At 41.8% G+C, this 16,320-nt stretch overlaps 1 protein-coding gene across 1 annotated transcript; it reads left to right on the plus strand.

The window, feature by feature from the left end:
* Nucleotides 1-3,895: 3,895 nt before the first annotated feature.
* On the plus strand, nt 3,896-15,774 carry nudt4b (nudix (nucleoside diphosphate linked moiety X)-type motif 4b). The gene is made up of 5 exons (XM_031865802.1): nt 3,896-4,393; nt 10,087-10,197; nt 11,588-11,632; nt 11,866-11,953; nt 12,613-15,774. Exons 1-5 carry the CDS (start codon nt 4,298-4,300, stop codon nt 12,831-12,833), a joined length of 561 nt encoding a protein of 186 aa, XP_031721662.1. The 5' UTR covers nt 3,896-4,297; the 3' UTR covers nt 12,834-15,774.
* Nucleotides 15,775-16,320: the final 546 nt, after the last annotated feature.

A 16,320-nucleotide genomic window follows, 5' to 3' on the forward strand; every position in this document is an offset into this window, starting at 1 on the left:
AGCTCCATCCCATGGGAACATTCACCTCACCCCGAGCACCTCTGAACAACTGTCCTATCTTTGTTTGTCCTGGTAAATATACAAAGCAAGGCGAGGAGATTACTAAAGCTGTATTTTAAACTGAAGTGTCTAATAATGGAGACATTACAGGATAACAGATGGCCCAATCTAAAATTAGCCTGATAGCTACTGCATGATTATCCATGCACTCAATTTAGGAGGGAATAAATGATGCCTCATTGTCGTCATCTTGATCGGACCATTTATATCTTTTGTGTTATAAGGCATCACAGCTTTTTGGGGCTCTAATTTTCCCTGTCTGGCAAGAAGCCCTTCCCTCACATGCCTGAAGGCTCGTTGATGAGGTCAAAGGGGAGACTTCTGGGTGAGCTGATCAGCTTCAGGATGTTATACGTGTGAGTGGATCACAGGCAAAGGAGGAGGCAGATTAGACTCCAAAGTGTGAGAGTTTCTGTATTTGCATATCTGTACGTAACTACACGTGTAAACTAGATACGAGTGTACATATACTGAATATGTATTTGCATGTATTTTATGTTTGCGTGTGTTGTTGCAATGGATGTCGTGACGTCAGAGAGCAGGTGTCATGTGACGCTCCTGATAAAGTGAGGACAGCGATAGGCAGCCATTCAGTTCTGGCTCCTTCGTTCCTCCATCCGTCCTGATGCGAGTCTGGAGAAACTGGATCCTTCCTCCCCCCCCGCACCTCGGCTAAAAGGGGACCTCTCAACTGCCTTCTTTTGCAATGCAAGAAGATGATGATAAACTGCTTCAACTAGCAGGATGACGGAAAGATTTATTTTCCTCTCAGGTGACTGATGCCATTGAGATGATAACTTGACTGAGCATCTGTTGCTACATATGGAGCATGATGCTAATTTTAGGGCTAACCCTGATGGCATTGATACAAACTAGAATCCTCTAAAATTGTACTAATCCCAGAATAATCCTTCAAAATGTTCAGACTCGCTTATATAATAAGATTTTTTCCAGCAGTTTTGGATTTATTACACCTCTACTGTTATATCGAATATTCTTTATTTCCTTAAACTCGATAACTATATTTCACACAATTTGTTATGGGCTGCAATTATCATTAACGTAATCACATCGTAACCACATCAGTATAATGTCGTTAGAACCCCGATAAAACAAGATGACATAAAGCATGTGACCTGCAGGCTAATTGTATTTCCATCTCATTCAGGCGATGACCGCTGTTGTTGAAATGATAACATGACGTGACCTGAGTGATTTTTTCATCAACACTGAGGAATTTCTGGGTTATCCGGAGAGCAATTATCTCCACAATTCACTCAATATATGTGTGCAACCTAAGGGGTGATATGGGTGAAAGGGGCTAGAGAGGTCAATGTTTGGGACATTGTTTTTCAAAGTTTTGACCTGATGATGAAACAAGATGAAAAGTTGCTGTGATCACCAAAGTTAGATTTTATGGCAATCCGTCCAGTAGTTGGTGAGGAAAAAGTCAGATGACCGCCAAAGAAGATTAGAAGGATTCATCCCCTGGGGATCATGGATATCTATCTTTTATAATTTATGTTTGTACAGATTCTCTGTCTCTGCTCTTCTGGAGGGACAATGGGTGATCTGTAGTCGTTATTTTTTCTAGGTTAATCTACTTCTATCTATGTTATTTGACCTATGTTTTTGCATTACCGCTCTACTTAATATTTGAGTTTTGGGCCTTCTTTTACACTTATGTCTCTGAGTGAAATCCAATGCTCTGTATCGCTTGGTTTTTGATTATTTCTCAACGTCTATCTTCTTCTCTGAGTGTGTTGTAATCAAAGAGTGTGTGTGTAACTCCAATCTATTGTGTGTTGATAGTTAATTGATGACCTCTGTGTGAGAGACAATATGTTCTGTGCATATATCGCTCACGTTCTGATGAAGGTCTCAGTGACTGAAAGCTTAGAAAACAATTTGGTGCAAAGGAGACAAGTGTGCAGATGTTTTGATCGTGTTTTTTCGTGCAAATCCGTCTGAAAGTTGGTAAAAGGCAGTCAGATACGACCAAAGAATCACCGGCAACAACACTTGATTACCTCACCAAACAAGTGGATTGTCTCGCTCTTTGACCCACTTTGATCAATCTCATTCTTTGGTTGATCATTGTCTCCTGGAGGTTTTGACTTTTGATGTTATCTGTGGAGTTGCAACATGTGGATCCTCCTGCAAGCCTGCAGGTCAAAGGTGAACTGAGGAACGGTATCATCCACAGCCTCGACCATGTCATTTGATTGTCATAGTGGGAATTGCATCACTGAAACAGTGACTGCGTTTAATCAGTTAATAAGTTACAGCTGCTTACAATGCAATCACAGTTTCTAAAACCCCACCTGTGGGGCAGTTACAGAGGGAAGGGGTGTCGTTCATTCACTTTTGACATGAAGCCAGCGACAACATGGGAGCGCTATCAGATATGACTTGAGACATATTTTACTCTAATGTGTTGAGTCAGGGGGAGCAGTTAGGAGTGGTGCTTATTCACAGTGACAACTCCCCCTAAAACAGGCATTACAACACTGTAGTTTTAACCCTTAAAACACAAACTTTACCACAAACCTCAGATATGGTGTTCCAAATTTGAGCATTAACCTAAATTATTGTGTAAATACATTTTTTCCCTCACAGATTGGGACTGACGTGCTCAGAAAACACAAATGACCACAGTTATGATGTCAATTCAATGACAGATGGGAGTCACTGAGTGATTTCCCAACACGCTTGATAAGATGTGACTATTCCATGAACTATTGAACATGTAGCGCAAGATATTTTACATAAAACACTCCCATAATACTAGACACAAGAGAATCCAGGAGGTGTTACAAGAAACATTGGAGTGATCAGTTTAAGCAACCAGCTTGAATAAAAACTTTATGTAACATCATAGCTTTCCTGTCGCTAATAAAAAGAGGCAGAATGTACCATTACGTGTGTGTGGAACAGGTGAAACATGAAACTCCCAAAAAAAACTGCCTTAAAAGTGCAATAAAAAAGTAATGTGCTGACAAATACATGAGGCTGGTTTCATTTGTCAGCCTTAATACTGAGTCTGAGTGTTGTTGCAACTCCACAGATAACATCAACTTGAGGAGAGGTGAGGCCAGGCGATGACTAATATGCCGTTCTTAGCATATTTTGGAATCATTGACTTTAAAATTTACACTATGCTTTTGTGACATTTTGAAAAATAATGTTCTACTTATTCTTCCTCGATGTGTTCCGATTGGAGTCTTGGGTCTAGAGCAGTGAGTGAGTGCCGGCCGCGTGGCCCCGCCAACCTTTTTGTAAATCAAAATGAAAATAAATTGATTCACAATAGGATTTCTTTGTACCTTTAATAGTGCATAAAAATACACTAATAGAGCTTGTTTAAAAAAAAACAATTTAAAAGAAATAAAGATGAGTTATGGGACTTTTAATAAGCAAGTTGAGTGAGTAACCCTGATCTAGATTGACTGACTTTCTCGCTATACTAAAAATCCTATGTAGCATCTATGTAGTCTATTTAAAAGATATGTTTTTTCTTCTCAAAATGATTTGAGATCTTATATATTTGGTGTCGTGACAAGTTATTGTAGATATTGCACCAAGCACAGAACAGTCCTAAATGAAAGATCACTAATTAGTCGTCATAGGTGATCCCCCCCCCCCACTCTGAAACAGGTCTACTTGTCAAATGGTCCCATGTTCTGCAGCGCCAGTCCGGTGGAGATCAGCGCAAATTACGCATTTGTTTATTATCGCTTCTGTGACCAGAAGTGTAGCTCCGCCCACTGAGACTAACCCAACCAATGAGCTCATTCCTGTTACAGAGGAGTGATCTGTATATCTAAAACTCCAGTCTGCCTGTTCATTGAACTGAGTCAGCGGCCGTGCGCAAATGGAACCAGAGCAGGGCTGTGCGGTGTAGGCTGTAGACTATATAAGATCTCTGCCTGCAGGACTTCACACGCACTGCCGACTGAAAATCACAGGCAGCAGCTCCAGCTTTGACGTCATCTTCCACAGATTGTATGAGGAAACCATAAATCCAGGATAGCCTGACGGGTACCCCGGTCGGGATCTCTCCAACAGCCCCCCTCCTCCTCCTCCTCCTCTTATTACTGACCATCTCGGACCACCGATGCAGAGAGCAGCAGCGATGCGGCGGCTCTGCTGTTAACTCGCTGGACCATTTGCTCTCTGTTGTTGCCTGGGTTTTTTTTTTTTTTTTTGTATCTAAAGGAGGCAGAATAAATCCACAATGAAGCTCAAACCGAACCAGACCAGGACATACGACGGCGAGGGCTTCAAGAAACGAGCAGCATGTCTGTGCTTCAAGAATGAACGTGAGGAAGAGGTAAGAGGTTCCGCAGAAACTGAACCACATGAACAATATGCAGGGGTTGTGTATGACTTCGTGGCCTAGTCATCCCCTGTCTGCACCCAGTCATTCAAACAGCGCAGGGGTGATTATGAACCAAATAGAAAATTATATTTAATATTACACATGGGTTTAGACGTGTGGCGCCAGCTTATATGTGTTGCTGCGTTAACACTGTTTTCTGTCTGTCACAATGCCACTATTTTGGTTTGTGTTTCCGTGCTGCTGTTGATGCGCCGTGGGCCATCCAGTTTAGGCTAGTTTGAGGAGCGCGTAAAGAAAGGGGGGAAAAGGCTGTTGCCAGAGTATCTACCACTAATAACAAACGATAACGGTGACACATTTCAAAATAAAACACCTGATCAATACCTCATTCGAAACTCTATTGAGTTGACGCAAAGCTCTTATTTTGAAGCCTGATTCGCTTTACTTCCGGTTAGCTTGTTCTTAGCTTGAGGTGGCTAACACGGAGGGGGCGAGGCACTCTGTTGCACGTTTCCCTTTCATTTTTGGGGTTTACGTCGGCGTGAGTTGAGAGAGGAGTTAAGAATGACGGCCTCGATTATATTATTAAATATATATATAAACTGTCGCGTCACTTGACTACATTTAATATCACGACAGGGAGGGTCCAGGCAGTGGTCATTCATGATTATGCTGCATCCCACCGGCCTTGAGCGGGCAGCTGCGTAGCAACTATGGATGAGGATTTAAAGGGGCCCTCGCCATGTAAATAATGGATATGGAGTTGCAGGCTTGTATTGTTGTGTCTTAAAGACTTTTCTCGGTGATATACAATGCAGTCGATCCGCATAAAAGCGGATTTCCGTACCGTGACAGCGGTGGCTATTACAAGTGTTTTTTTGTGTTTTGGGTTAGTCACTGTCTTTATTTATTTACACACAAAAGAACAACAATATTAACAGTGACTCATATCAAATATTCAAAACAGTACAAAAACGACAGAACATTAAGAAAGCAAATAGAATCACCTTTATAAAGGTTTATTCTAAGTGAGTCAAAATTAGTCTGAAAATAGACACACACACAAATACAATTTTACAAATTTATTTTGGTTTTCCTTTTGCCCCCCTTAACTTAAAACATGTTAAGAAGTGTGACCATAGACCATAGGGGTCCATAGGGGTCTGAATGCAGCTGCGTGTCCCCCCCCCCCCCCTCCCTGTGACTGCATTCAGACTCACTGTATAGACATTCTTATGCAGAGAGCCTTTATTAATATAAATGACTCTTTCAAGTTAAGCTGTTTGTACTGGTTCCCTTATAACTAATAATAGTCATGTATGCATATGACTATACATTCATATATGTCCAAATATCAGGACCATATCTCTGCTTTTGTGGCATATTCTCTCATGTCTAAATTTAGCCTCCTCTTTGAGCTTTGCATAAACGAACTGTTACACAATAAATATACAGTCAAAGCAGCCCAGTCTGGTGTCCCAGGACTGGCACAGAGAGCTCTGCCTGAGCCCTCCAGTGTTTAGCTGTACCACACAGATTGGAAGAGTTACACACACACACACACACACACGTACACACACGTCTGTTCACTTACACAATACCTGTACTACTGCGCTCTTGCACAATTTTCTTCAGAATTTGTTTGTACATTGTGACTAATTTCTCTTGTCTTGCAATCGCAGGAGAGGACAGTCAGAAAACATTGTGACAATAGAAGAGTGTAGGTGTGACCGCCACCCTCAGGATATTCAGGCTTTGACAGGCATGTCTACTCGTGCAATCGCATTGGATGGCAGTTCCTGAAATATGAGACCCAATCTGGTGATTATGATTTTGGGTTGTCAACAATGGCCATTTTTCCCGTCTAAAGAAGGTTGAGATATGGAGCTTTGTGTCATCAAAACTCTCCTTAAACACATGCCCAATACATATACAATCAGTTCCTAGACACAGGAGGTGAAATGAGAGCCATACATGCTTGTTGGACTGTTTTGTTTCGGAGAGGAAAGGTGAAAGCTGAGCCCACAGGGAGAGGTTCTGTATGACAGCAATTAAACTCCCAGCCGGGGAAAACAGGAACCTCACAGTGCAGAGGGATGCCAGTGATAACTGAGGGGGGCACCTGGGTAAATTAACAGCATGCGAGTTGCTTGGGGAGTGTGTGCCAAGAGAGCTTCTTTAATTATCTTGCGTCATAATAGTGCAGTGGTCGGTTGCAGAAACCCTTAGTTGAATAACTAAGGGTTATTTGTACATTTAATGCAAATTTAAACAAGTCAACTTTATGATTCCATAACACTTCCCCTGCTTTATGTTGTCACACATCTACAGTTATTCATATCAACTGAATATTGTCAGCTTGTTTCCACTTCCCCCAGGTGTCCGTCATGTTAAATGTTGCCAATCTTAATTTGAACCGTTCAAATTTAGTTGTTTGTTTCATGATTTAGAAACAACCTAAAGTGCTACAAACTGTGCTTGTCAGTGTTGAGACTTTGTTAAAATAAGCTTTGTATAATGTCACGAGTTCATGCATAATTTGGAGTAAGGGAAAAGATCCGATCGAGGCAACAGTTTGAACCGTAACCTCCATGTTTATGAATTTATGACCCAGAGGCTGCATATTGAAGGTACTGCAGCAGATTGTAAACAATGTCATACTGGGAATTGGAGGGGGAGGTTGTCTGTGTGAGTGGACGCTTCAGCAGGAGGTCAGAAATCTAGGTGTTCAGTTTCTCTCCCTCTTTGCCTCTCCTGCTGTTTGTCTCCGACAGTCCCTGAGAACGACTCCTCTTATATTGGTTGATACCTTTTTTTTTTATAATGTGACGACTATTTTATAGCTTAGCACTACTGATTCTGCACTTGAGTGTCTCAGACTTTCCCTCATTCCCTCCTACCGTCACCCCGGCATTCGGGGGCCTTCTTTTATTTGACAGCTACAGGCCTTCCGCCTCGGGGAGGAGGCGGAGGTGTTAATGTCCTCCAGAAGGACGCGGAGGTGTTAATGTCCTCCAGAATATCCCTGCCTGCTGTCCCCTGTTTGAGGCCATGCCAGAGGAGTCACTGTCATAGCTTGTGTTTTACTACCAGTGGTAGTTCACATAACTCTAATTATGATATTAAGTTAAGAGTGACTGATCCTCCTCTTTAAATCAGATACGAGACTATACAACAGATTTTTGGATAAGAGAACGGTTAGCTAACGTCAGGTGAGTGTGGCATTCGGTCACAGGGTTTTTTATTACCCCGGGGGAGATTTACTGCACGTTACCTCAGAATTTGCCCTCGTCCTTTTTCACACTGGGGGTCCCTGGGAAGTGATACGAGTTGCAAACCAGTGAAATATCCCCGGGAAACACTGCAGTGTTCCCTCTGGGGTTTCTTCTTCTTCTCCCTGCCCCTCTTTCCAAATATAAGTGTGTTTCTGGGCTCCGAGTTCAGCTGTCAGCCTATGTTTCATGACCGTGTGAGTTATTTTGTTCACCCTTCTAACTGTGGCCTATGTATTCTGCACTCTCCCCCCCTTGTTTGTCCAAAGTTATAGGAAAGGTCAGAAAGTGTAAAGTCTTGTTGTGCTTCTTAGTCAGTGACTCCCAATCAGCGGTTTCTCGGAAAAGATTTGTAGAAAAGTAAATATATCCACAAATTAAGTCAGCTGTAACACCTGAACTCTACATGTTAAGATTGTGAGTGCTTGACAAGTAGTTAACGAGTGAGCAGATTAGTCTAAACGGTTAAGCTAAAAGTAGAAATGGTTGAAACGGATAGTGAATGAACTTGAAATACTTCTCACTGGATTTCTTCAACTTGTCCAAGCGTCTTGGTGCTCGGAGAGATGAACAGACGCTTGCAGGCTTGATTTTGTTGCAATGACGAATGTCTAGTCGCGCTGGAGAGTCCTTGCAAAGCTTAAAGGCAACGCCAAACCCCTGCTGCTCCCTCTTTGTGAACTGTATTCGGCTCAGATGCACATGTGAAGAAACAACTTCTTAATTATACACAGTTTGTAATATGTTGATTCAGTGCTCTACATTCCTAAATGTATTAAAAGTAAACTAAATGTGGCCTGTGCTATATTCTGAGGATGGACAAATACGAGTCCCTCGTGGGACAACATGGAGAGGATAAAAATGGAACAACCAGTGCAGAAATCCTGTTTGTCCTCGGTGTCCCATAAGCTCTGTAGCTTTTGTTTTGTATACATCTCACACTTTAGACAAGTTGACACCAGTGATCTCCATTTAAGCCTTTCTGGCTGCACTCCCGACAGCGGGGTTGGTCTCAAACACACCCAAAACACAAAGAATAAATCTTTTATTATGTCATATCACTGAAATAGCCCAGCCCGGATTTACAGTCTGCACTCTGCTGAGAAGGCGTCATGTTCTGCCCAGCTCTGTTTGTACTATCGGTGTAAATGCCGCTTCCTCTAACACACGTCCCTTACTGTACGCTACATCAGACATACACCTGTTGTGTTTTTTTTTCTCTCGAACCTTTTTACATCTACAGGAAATGTTTGCGGAGCGTGCGTGCGCTTAATCCACCCCGTCACGCTTGACATAGATAGCTACCCCACTTCCCCCGATGACGTAGTCTGGGAACAAGCAGGTGGCTGGGTTGGATGAATGTGAGAAAAATGGCAGCCCGACAGCACTCGCTGTCAAAGCCCCAAGCATTCGTTGTTCAATTTGGTTTGGCCCCCCCGGCCCTTCGCGGAGCACTCAGAATGCCTCCGGTAGCTGCAGCCACGATCCCATTAGAGAATGTAAGGGAAGATATATACGAAATCAGCTGTTCATATCACTACGATCCCGGTCCTGTCACAGACTGTGTTTTAAAAAAAAAATGAGCAAATAGCTCCATGCAAATCTGGTAATGTTTACAGCAGGTGTGCTTCTGTCTGTTGTGGTTGCTATGTGGATACTGCCAGAAAATGCTGACACGCACTCATCTGATCCGTGCATATCCGTGTACACTGCAACTGTAGTGTAATTCAAGCCCAGCAGGCCGCTTAGGGAAGCACTGGCAGACTTTGAGCGGCTCATGCTTGGTTTACATGCATTGTTTGCATTGTTTGCCGGGCTCAGTGTGTGTTGGAAGCGCCTCAACACGGGCTTTGATTGAGCTTTAACCAGCCAAGAAATCCAAAATGGGTGAAAGCAGGTGAACGGGTACATGCTGAGGTCCCCCAAATGCCTCCATTTGTTCTAGTTAGAGTGAGCTAACTTCTTTTTTTTTTTTTTTTTCTAAAAGAACTGTTATCCAGGTTTGTGTGTGTGATATTTTACAATAATTGAAATTACCAGTTGAAAGTAAAGTACGGTACCATGTTTCAGTGTGTATTGTTCTCATAAACATGTATTAGTCTCACTCAGAAGACCATCCACACCGTGCCAGGATCAAATATTTGAAGCGACGAAGGCTGTGGTGGATTTAGAATCCTGTCTACAGCAACAGAGAATAAATAGCAGAGGCAGCACCAATCATCTGCTGTCTGTCTTTAAGACTTGAGTCAAAGGGGTCAAGGGTCATGTCTCATGTCAAGCTCAGTTTCAGTGTTTAAGTCTCAGAAACTACGGGGACGTCTTGCTTCCTTATGATGTGATTTCTGTATCTAAAGGGACATACAATTTGATAGTAAAATAAAGGAATTTACATTTTTTTTCTTTCTGTTCCAGGTTCTGCTGGTCAGCAGCAGTCGGCACCCGGAGCAGTGGATCGTCCCCGGAGGTGGGATGGAGCCAGAGGAGGAGCCATGTGGTGCCGCAGTGCGAGAGGTGTTTGAGGAGGTGAATAAACCCGAGAATTAATTGTTTCTTATCACTAAGTGAGCTCTCTTTGTGCGGTGTAGAGGAAGTCTTTGTTGATGGTTGAACAACAAAAAAATAGCCATTTTTTTTACTGCGTTTAAAGTTAACCTGCATCCAAAAAAAACAACCACCCGTCGGGTATATAACAGGTATTCAAAGCAGCAAAGAATTCACTCTTTGGAAATGTCTTGGTGTTGTAAGTCCTCTGTCCCTGCATCTGTCCTTGTGCATAATTTGGAGTGACCGCAATTGACTTGACGAATTCTGGGTCTGCCATTTGAGATGACATGTTGCGGCAGAGGACATAGAAAAGACATTTATCATTTTTTAAATTAAAAATCCTGCTAAAATGTCTTGAATGCACATCTGTGCTTCCCTTGGGGGTCACACGACTCTGTCACGTCGCTGCAGTTGTCCGTTTCCAGTAAAGAAAAAAAACACAGAAGTGGAGGTGGCATGCGGTGTGCATGCTACGTGTGAGATTTCTGATGGGACACGGTGTCGGTAGCTGGGTGAACTAATGACACCTCTGGTATTCCAGAGGTCCCTCTGGTTGAGAACCTTGTGTTCTCAGCCACGTCAGCGGTCTAAACTTGGCTCCTCGTTGGATTCCTGTGCATCCACGGACCCTGCGGCCCAACCCGCCGGACACATCGGTGCGACAGAGTGACACTTGTGAAGTATGCTGAGCGGGAAAGCACAGATGTCATATGTCCTGGCAGTAATTTGATTCCTGTGAATTAATAAAGCAACTATGATGTGTTGTGAAAGGGACATAATTACATTTCCGCAATAATATTCGTTCAGGTTTTGAGCCAGATTTGTTTATTCCATGCCAAGGGACATTACCAAGGATTGATAATGATATCTATTATTAGAATTACTTTAAGTCCTTCCTGAAGGCCTCAACTAGTGTAGATAAATTCCATATAGAAGTGATTACACCTTTTTAAAAGGCTGACAAGCCTATATTGAAACAGCTGTGAGGCCACAGAGGACAAAAATGAACTCGGCACAAGGATTTATTCTGTAGTCCAGTTCTCAACGTTTTTTTTTCGGTAATTGTTCGTCAAGCAATGCATCCAAACAAAGCCTGGGAGGTTACAGTGGAGCTCAGTACATAGAGCCCTTTAAATATTGATATGTAATACACAATACCCATTGTTTTGCCACAGAATATAGTCTGTTGTTTGAACACTGCTTTTCTAATGTTTCCACCCTCTATTCATCTTTTGCAGTGAATAGAGTGCCCTCAAAACTTTAAGAAAATCACACAAAGAAATGTCGTTTGCTGTCTTTGCTCCGTGCACCAGAGCCAGTAGGGGAAAAACAAAAATTCTAAAAAAAACATTCTTCATTTATTCTTCAGGCCGGTGTGAAGGGCAAGCTAGGACGTCTGCTCGGCGTGTTTGAGGTAAGCTTACGCGGCTTTAGCTTACTTTCAGTCTATTATACCAATGCAACCGCACATTAAAGGGTATTAGATGCACAAATTCCTATCTTTTTTTTATTTTTTATCATGCAATATATAATTTCTGTGTAATATGTTTTGTTTGGAATAGTATTGACAAGAGAAACATGCATGTTTACAAATGTTTTTGTATGATCATTAAATATCCAGTTTCTTTCCCTTGCGTTCCCCTCAAGCAAAACCAGGATCGGAAGCACCGGACGTACGTGTATGTGCTGACTGTCACAGAAACACTGGAGGCCTGGGAAGACTCCGTCAACATAGGTACAGGTCCCCTTCACCTTCCCATGAATGTCTGCAGATGCTGTGGCGTGTGTGTGTGTGTGTGTGTGTGTGTGTGTGTGTGTGTGTGTGTGTGTGTGTGTGTGTGTGTGTCTTTCATCTATAGCTCACCTTTTTACAGTACACTGTTTTTTTTATTTATGTGGAGGCCAGTATAGTGCATGGAGACTATATGGGCATTGGGGTATGCAGTGACCACAGGTGTCTATAAATCTAGGCCACCGGTCGTAGCTGCTGTAGTTCATTACAGCTGACAGTAGCCTGGACACCAGTATCCAGCCTGACTTTATGTGCATCCTCCACCTGTCAGTGTAAACCAGAGCCTGCTACATCCACCATGTTAGACTATATTAATGCGCATATGTCGGTATATATGCCATGTTTTCATGTGAATATGAAAGCATTTATGTGTGCCTGTGATCCTCAAGTAGTGTCTACCTTCACCGTGCGTTAATTAACCTTGCTAACCAAACGGACCAATTAGCTGAGAATGCAATTTAAATACACTCTACCTGTTGTGGTAGCTTGGTGCAAAATACTATAATACTATCATTTTTATGTTCTGGCTCTCTAATTATGGGAACACCCAACATTAAAAGCACCCTTTTAACTCATACATTGTGCTCTGTCTCCCCCTGCAGGTCGTAAGAGGGAGTGGTTCCCCGTCGACGAGGCCATCAAAGTGCTGCAGAGCCACAAACCCGTCCACGCCGACTACCTGCGGAGGCTCCAGCTCAGCTGCTCCCCGACCAACGGAAACTCCATCCTCCCGAGCCCGCCACCCAATGACAACTACCCCCATTACAGCGCCACCGCGACCTCGCCCTCGACGGGTAACGTGTTGGGCTCCTCCTGCAGATAGGACTGCACCTAAAACCGCGTGCGCTGTCCAGCTCGGATGGTTCACTGAAAGTCTGTACAGTCTTGCATGAATCTAATGACTTTTCAGAGTTGCGGCTCTCCTGTATGTATCATTTCTATAGTCTTAGCTGCAGGACGGACCAAAGCCGTCACCAGAACTGTGTTGAAGACTCGTGTGACAGGGCAGGAGACGTCTCTGACAGAAAGACTGTGAATATCTCAAGAACACTTTTTCTTTTGCTGGCGAACACCAGACCGAAGAAGCTGCACACTCAGCTGGCGTGAATGAGCTGGTGAAGGAATGCCTTACAGAAACTTTGTATGAATGTTGTATTTGGGTTGTTTTTCTCTCACTAATGGTCTTTCTTTTTTTTTTTTTAAGCAGAATGGAAATGCTTTCTAGTCATTAAAAGAGTAATTGACCCCCAGAGCACATCCATGCGGGGATGAGACACCAGAGCATTGATATCTTTCAAGGTTTTCCTCTGTTGTTAATGTAGGTTAGATCTCCTTTACACCGTGTAATAATCAATTGTTGACATAACTAGTTAATTTGAACATAATGTTAAAAATATAGATACAAGATATTTTACACAATGAAAACAAACTAAATAAAATAGAAAACGTCATGCCAGAAATGGCTTGTGGTCGTCAATGCCAGGGTCAAGGGTCAAGGGTCAGAGACGTATTATCTGTCAGGATAGCGCCAGCTGTCGGTGAGTTGATACCTCAGTAAACTGGATCGGAGTCGTGCCGTCGTGTTCGATATCCTTTGACAGAACACTGCTGTGTTCATAGTTAAACTGCAGCCAGTGCCCACAGACATTAGGTCTCCACTAACCTTGATCGATCCAACAAACTGGACTATTGACTGTTTGAAGCCACATGCCAGTGTTACGGTTTCCCACGTTTTTTTGAAGTGAAAGTATTTACTGGTGTAAAGTCTTTTCCTTCGGTTTGAAGTGCTGCTATAGGGTCATTTGAGTCTATCTCAACTCTGGTAATGAAAGAAGTGGATTTTCTTTAAATGAAAATAATCATGGTTGACTGCTCTTTGCATTAATGTTAGCGTTTTTATCATGTCTCATTTGGTAAAACAGACCACCAAATGACATCATTTCCATGTACGATATGATTGTTTTTCCTACCATCTGCTACTAACTAAGATTACTAGCACTTTGGGCTTCGACTAATTATTTTATTTCTGGATTAACCTTGGATTATTTTCTTGGTTAACCTTCTAATGATTTGGTCTATAAATTGTGAAAAATCATGGCTTTTAATGCAGTTTTAATATAAATATTTGGTCATGATTTTGGGTGCATGGTGGGGTCTAAGATTTTAAATATACTAAGATTTTAAATATGAAGACAGAAATCCAAGGAAAAAAAGGCTCAAATTGGCAGTTATTTTTTGTTCACTGAAAAGAGACACCCTCACTCCTGTGTTGACCGCTGAATGACGACTGGAACCCGTATACAGAGATCTGTAAATAGCTTTGAAGAGAAACATTTAACGTGTTTTTAACCTGAATGTATACCTGTACAATTTCTCTGAATATTTTATATATTTTTTAACAATGTAGGCCTACAAATGGCAGGATAAAACCAACGTGTAGAAAACCCACTGAGGACAGTATGTACAGTATATTTGTATCGATGACAATGTGCCACGGGTTCAGGATGTAAAGGTTGGCTGGTGGTTGAATTCTAAATCATGATCTGGTGAAATCAGTCTTTGTGAGGATGGTGGAGAAGTTAACTTGGAAAAAAAAAAAAAATGACAGACTGGATCTGGGGATGCATTCTTTTTTTTTTTCTTCTTTTTAAGAAAGTGTATATAACATCCTGCTAATCAACTTGTGTGTGTCAGATGCACAAGACTGAGTAGAGACATCAATTATGAAATGGGTTTTTTAAATATTTTTTGGGGGAAAAACAAAATCAGTTTTTGAAAATGAAGGCAGGACAGTATGATCAGGGGAATGTTTTGGAAGCTTTGGTAAGATGCTGAAAAAAGACATGTTTATTCAACTGTAATGAACACATACTGTTTAACACTGTTTTAAGTTTTCCCATGTGACCTAGATGTATGCTTCAAAACTCTGCAATATCAAAAGCTTTAAAACACCAATTCCAAGTTCCATAAAATGTCAGCCTTGTTCGATTGGTCATGTTAGGACTCCAGCCACCTCAAGCCTTTGTGTGTGTGTGTGTGTGTGTGTGTGTGTGTGTTGATGAACGTGAAATATGATGTGCCAAATTGCAAAAAGTGTTAGGTGGGTAAATTTGTAATGTCATAATATACATATCATTTTTGGCCAACTGCTTTGTGAAAAAGAATGATCTCAAACATTGTAATTTAAGAATATAATCATTTAGAGATTGATATTAAGACCAAGGAACACAGGCACGTATTATTCTTTTTTTTACCCCATAATGTGTTTTAATTACACTTGTCACGTAGCTGAGCATATAAGACTTCACTAGAATCAAAATAACATAAATTTAACATAAACCCATTCATCTCGATGTTTTGCAGCTGAGACATCTTCCTTCACTTCCTGGAGCCTTTTGTTTGATGCTCGGGGTCTATATGCTGATCTGAGAACACTCCATTTATGAGTAATGCATGAGAGTCAGGATAAGAATCCCACAAATGAAATGTATGTGCTCGTGTACAAAAAAATGAAGACTGCCTGGACACGAGCGTCCACTAAATGCACGGTGGATTTGAACAGCTTGATTGTCTGCTGAACACATTGTAATGTCACATGGATGTAAACCAGAGCATTTTACTCAAAGCAAACTTAAGCTTTCTCACCGTTCTGTCACCAACATTATGCACAGAAAAGTTTAAGGTGAAAGGGATTTGATGACGTAGACTGGAAAGATTGTTTTTGAGACAAGATTGCATTAAAAGGGGAAAAAAATCGTATTGTAGCTGTTGTTGAATTCTCATTTATTTGAATCAACTGTGCCGTCTGTGAGGCAAATGTCATGTGAGTCAAGGATCATTCGTTGGCAAATGATTCTAGAAGTAGAGAAATAAGACCTGTCAATGAGAGACCCAGCAGCTGATGAGCCATTATGTTTATATCAAGGAAAACAAAATCCTCAAAGGTTTAGTGTTTCAATAGTTTAGGAGTCATGACTAGATTAACCTGCTATAGGGCCCCAGGGTAAAGATGTGTGCCACTTCCCACCCACACCCCCTGTTCTCAGTAGGGATTAGCTTCTGTTATGATACGCGTTTATTGGCTGACATTTTTGGCTTGGACAGTTTGCACGATATCAGATGACATTTTGAGTCTGGGACTAGATCCGCAGGGCCCCTCAGAAGACCTTTATCATTTCTCAGACGATCAGTCTTGACTGCTGGATGTCCCTAAACTAAATCTGCATTTTATCCACAAGTACCACAATCACACTGACACAAAAATAATCCAGTTTTGTTTGGAAGTAGTATAATTAAACACAATATAATAT

The sequence above is a fragment of the Anarrhichthys ocellatus genome, unplaced genomic scaffold, assembly GCF_004355925.1.
Source record: "Anarrhichthys ocellatus isolate YVR2014 unplaced genomic scaffold, GSC_Weel_1.0 scaffold33, whole genome shotgun sequence".
Classification (NCBI taxonomy): Eukaryota; Metazoa; Chordata; class Actinopteri; order Perciformes; family Anarhichadidae; genus Anarrhichthys; species Anarrhichthys ocellatus.

Excerpts from the sequence above, each read along its gene's own strand:
- nudt4b (XM_031865802.1), top strand. The coding sequence starts at position 4,298 with ATGAAGCTCAAACCGAACCAGACCAGGACATACGACGGCGAGGGCTTC. Across the intron at positions 10,198-11,587 it reads TGCGAGAGGTGTTTGAGGAG|GCCGGTGTGAAGGGCAAGCT; the intron begins GTGAATAAACCC and ends TTTATTCTTCAG. Across the intron at positions 11,633-11,865 it reads GTCTGCTCGGCGTGTTTGAG|CAAAACCAGGATCGGAAGCA; the intron begins GTAAGCTTACGC and ends GTTCCCCTCAAG.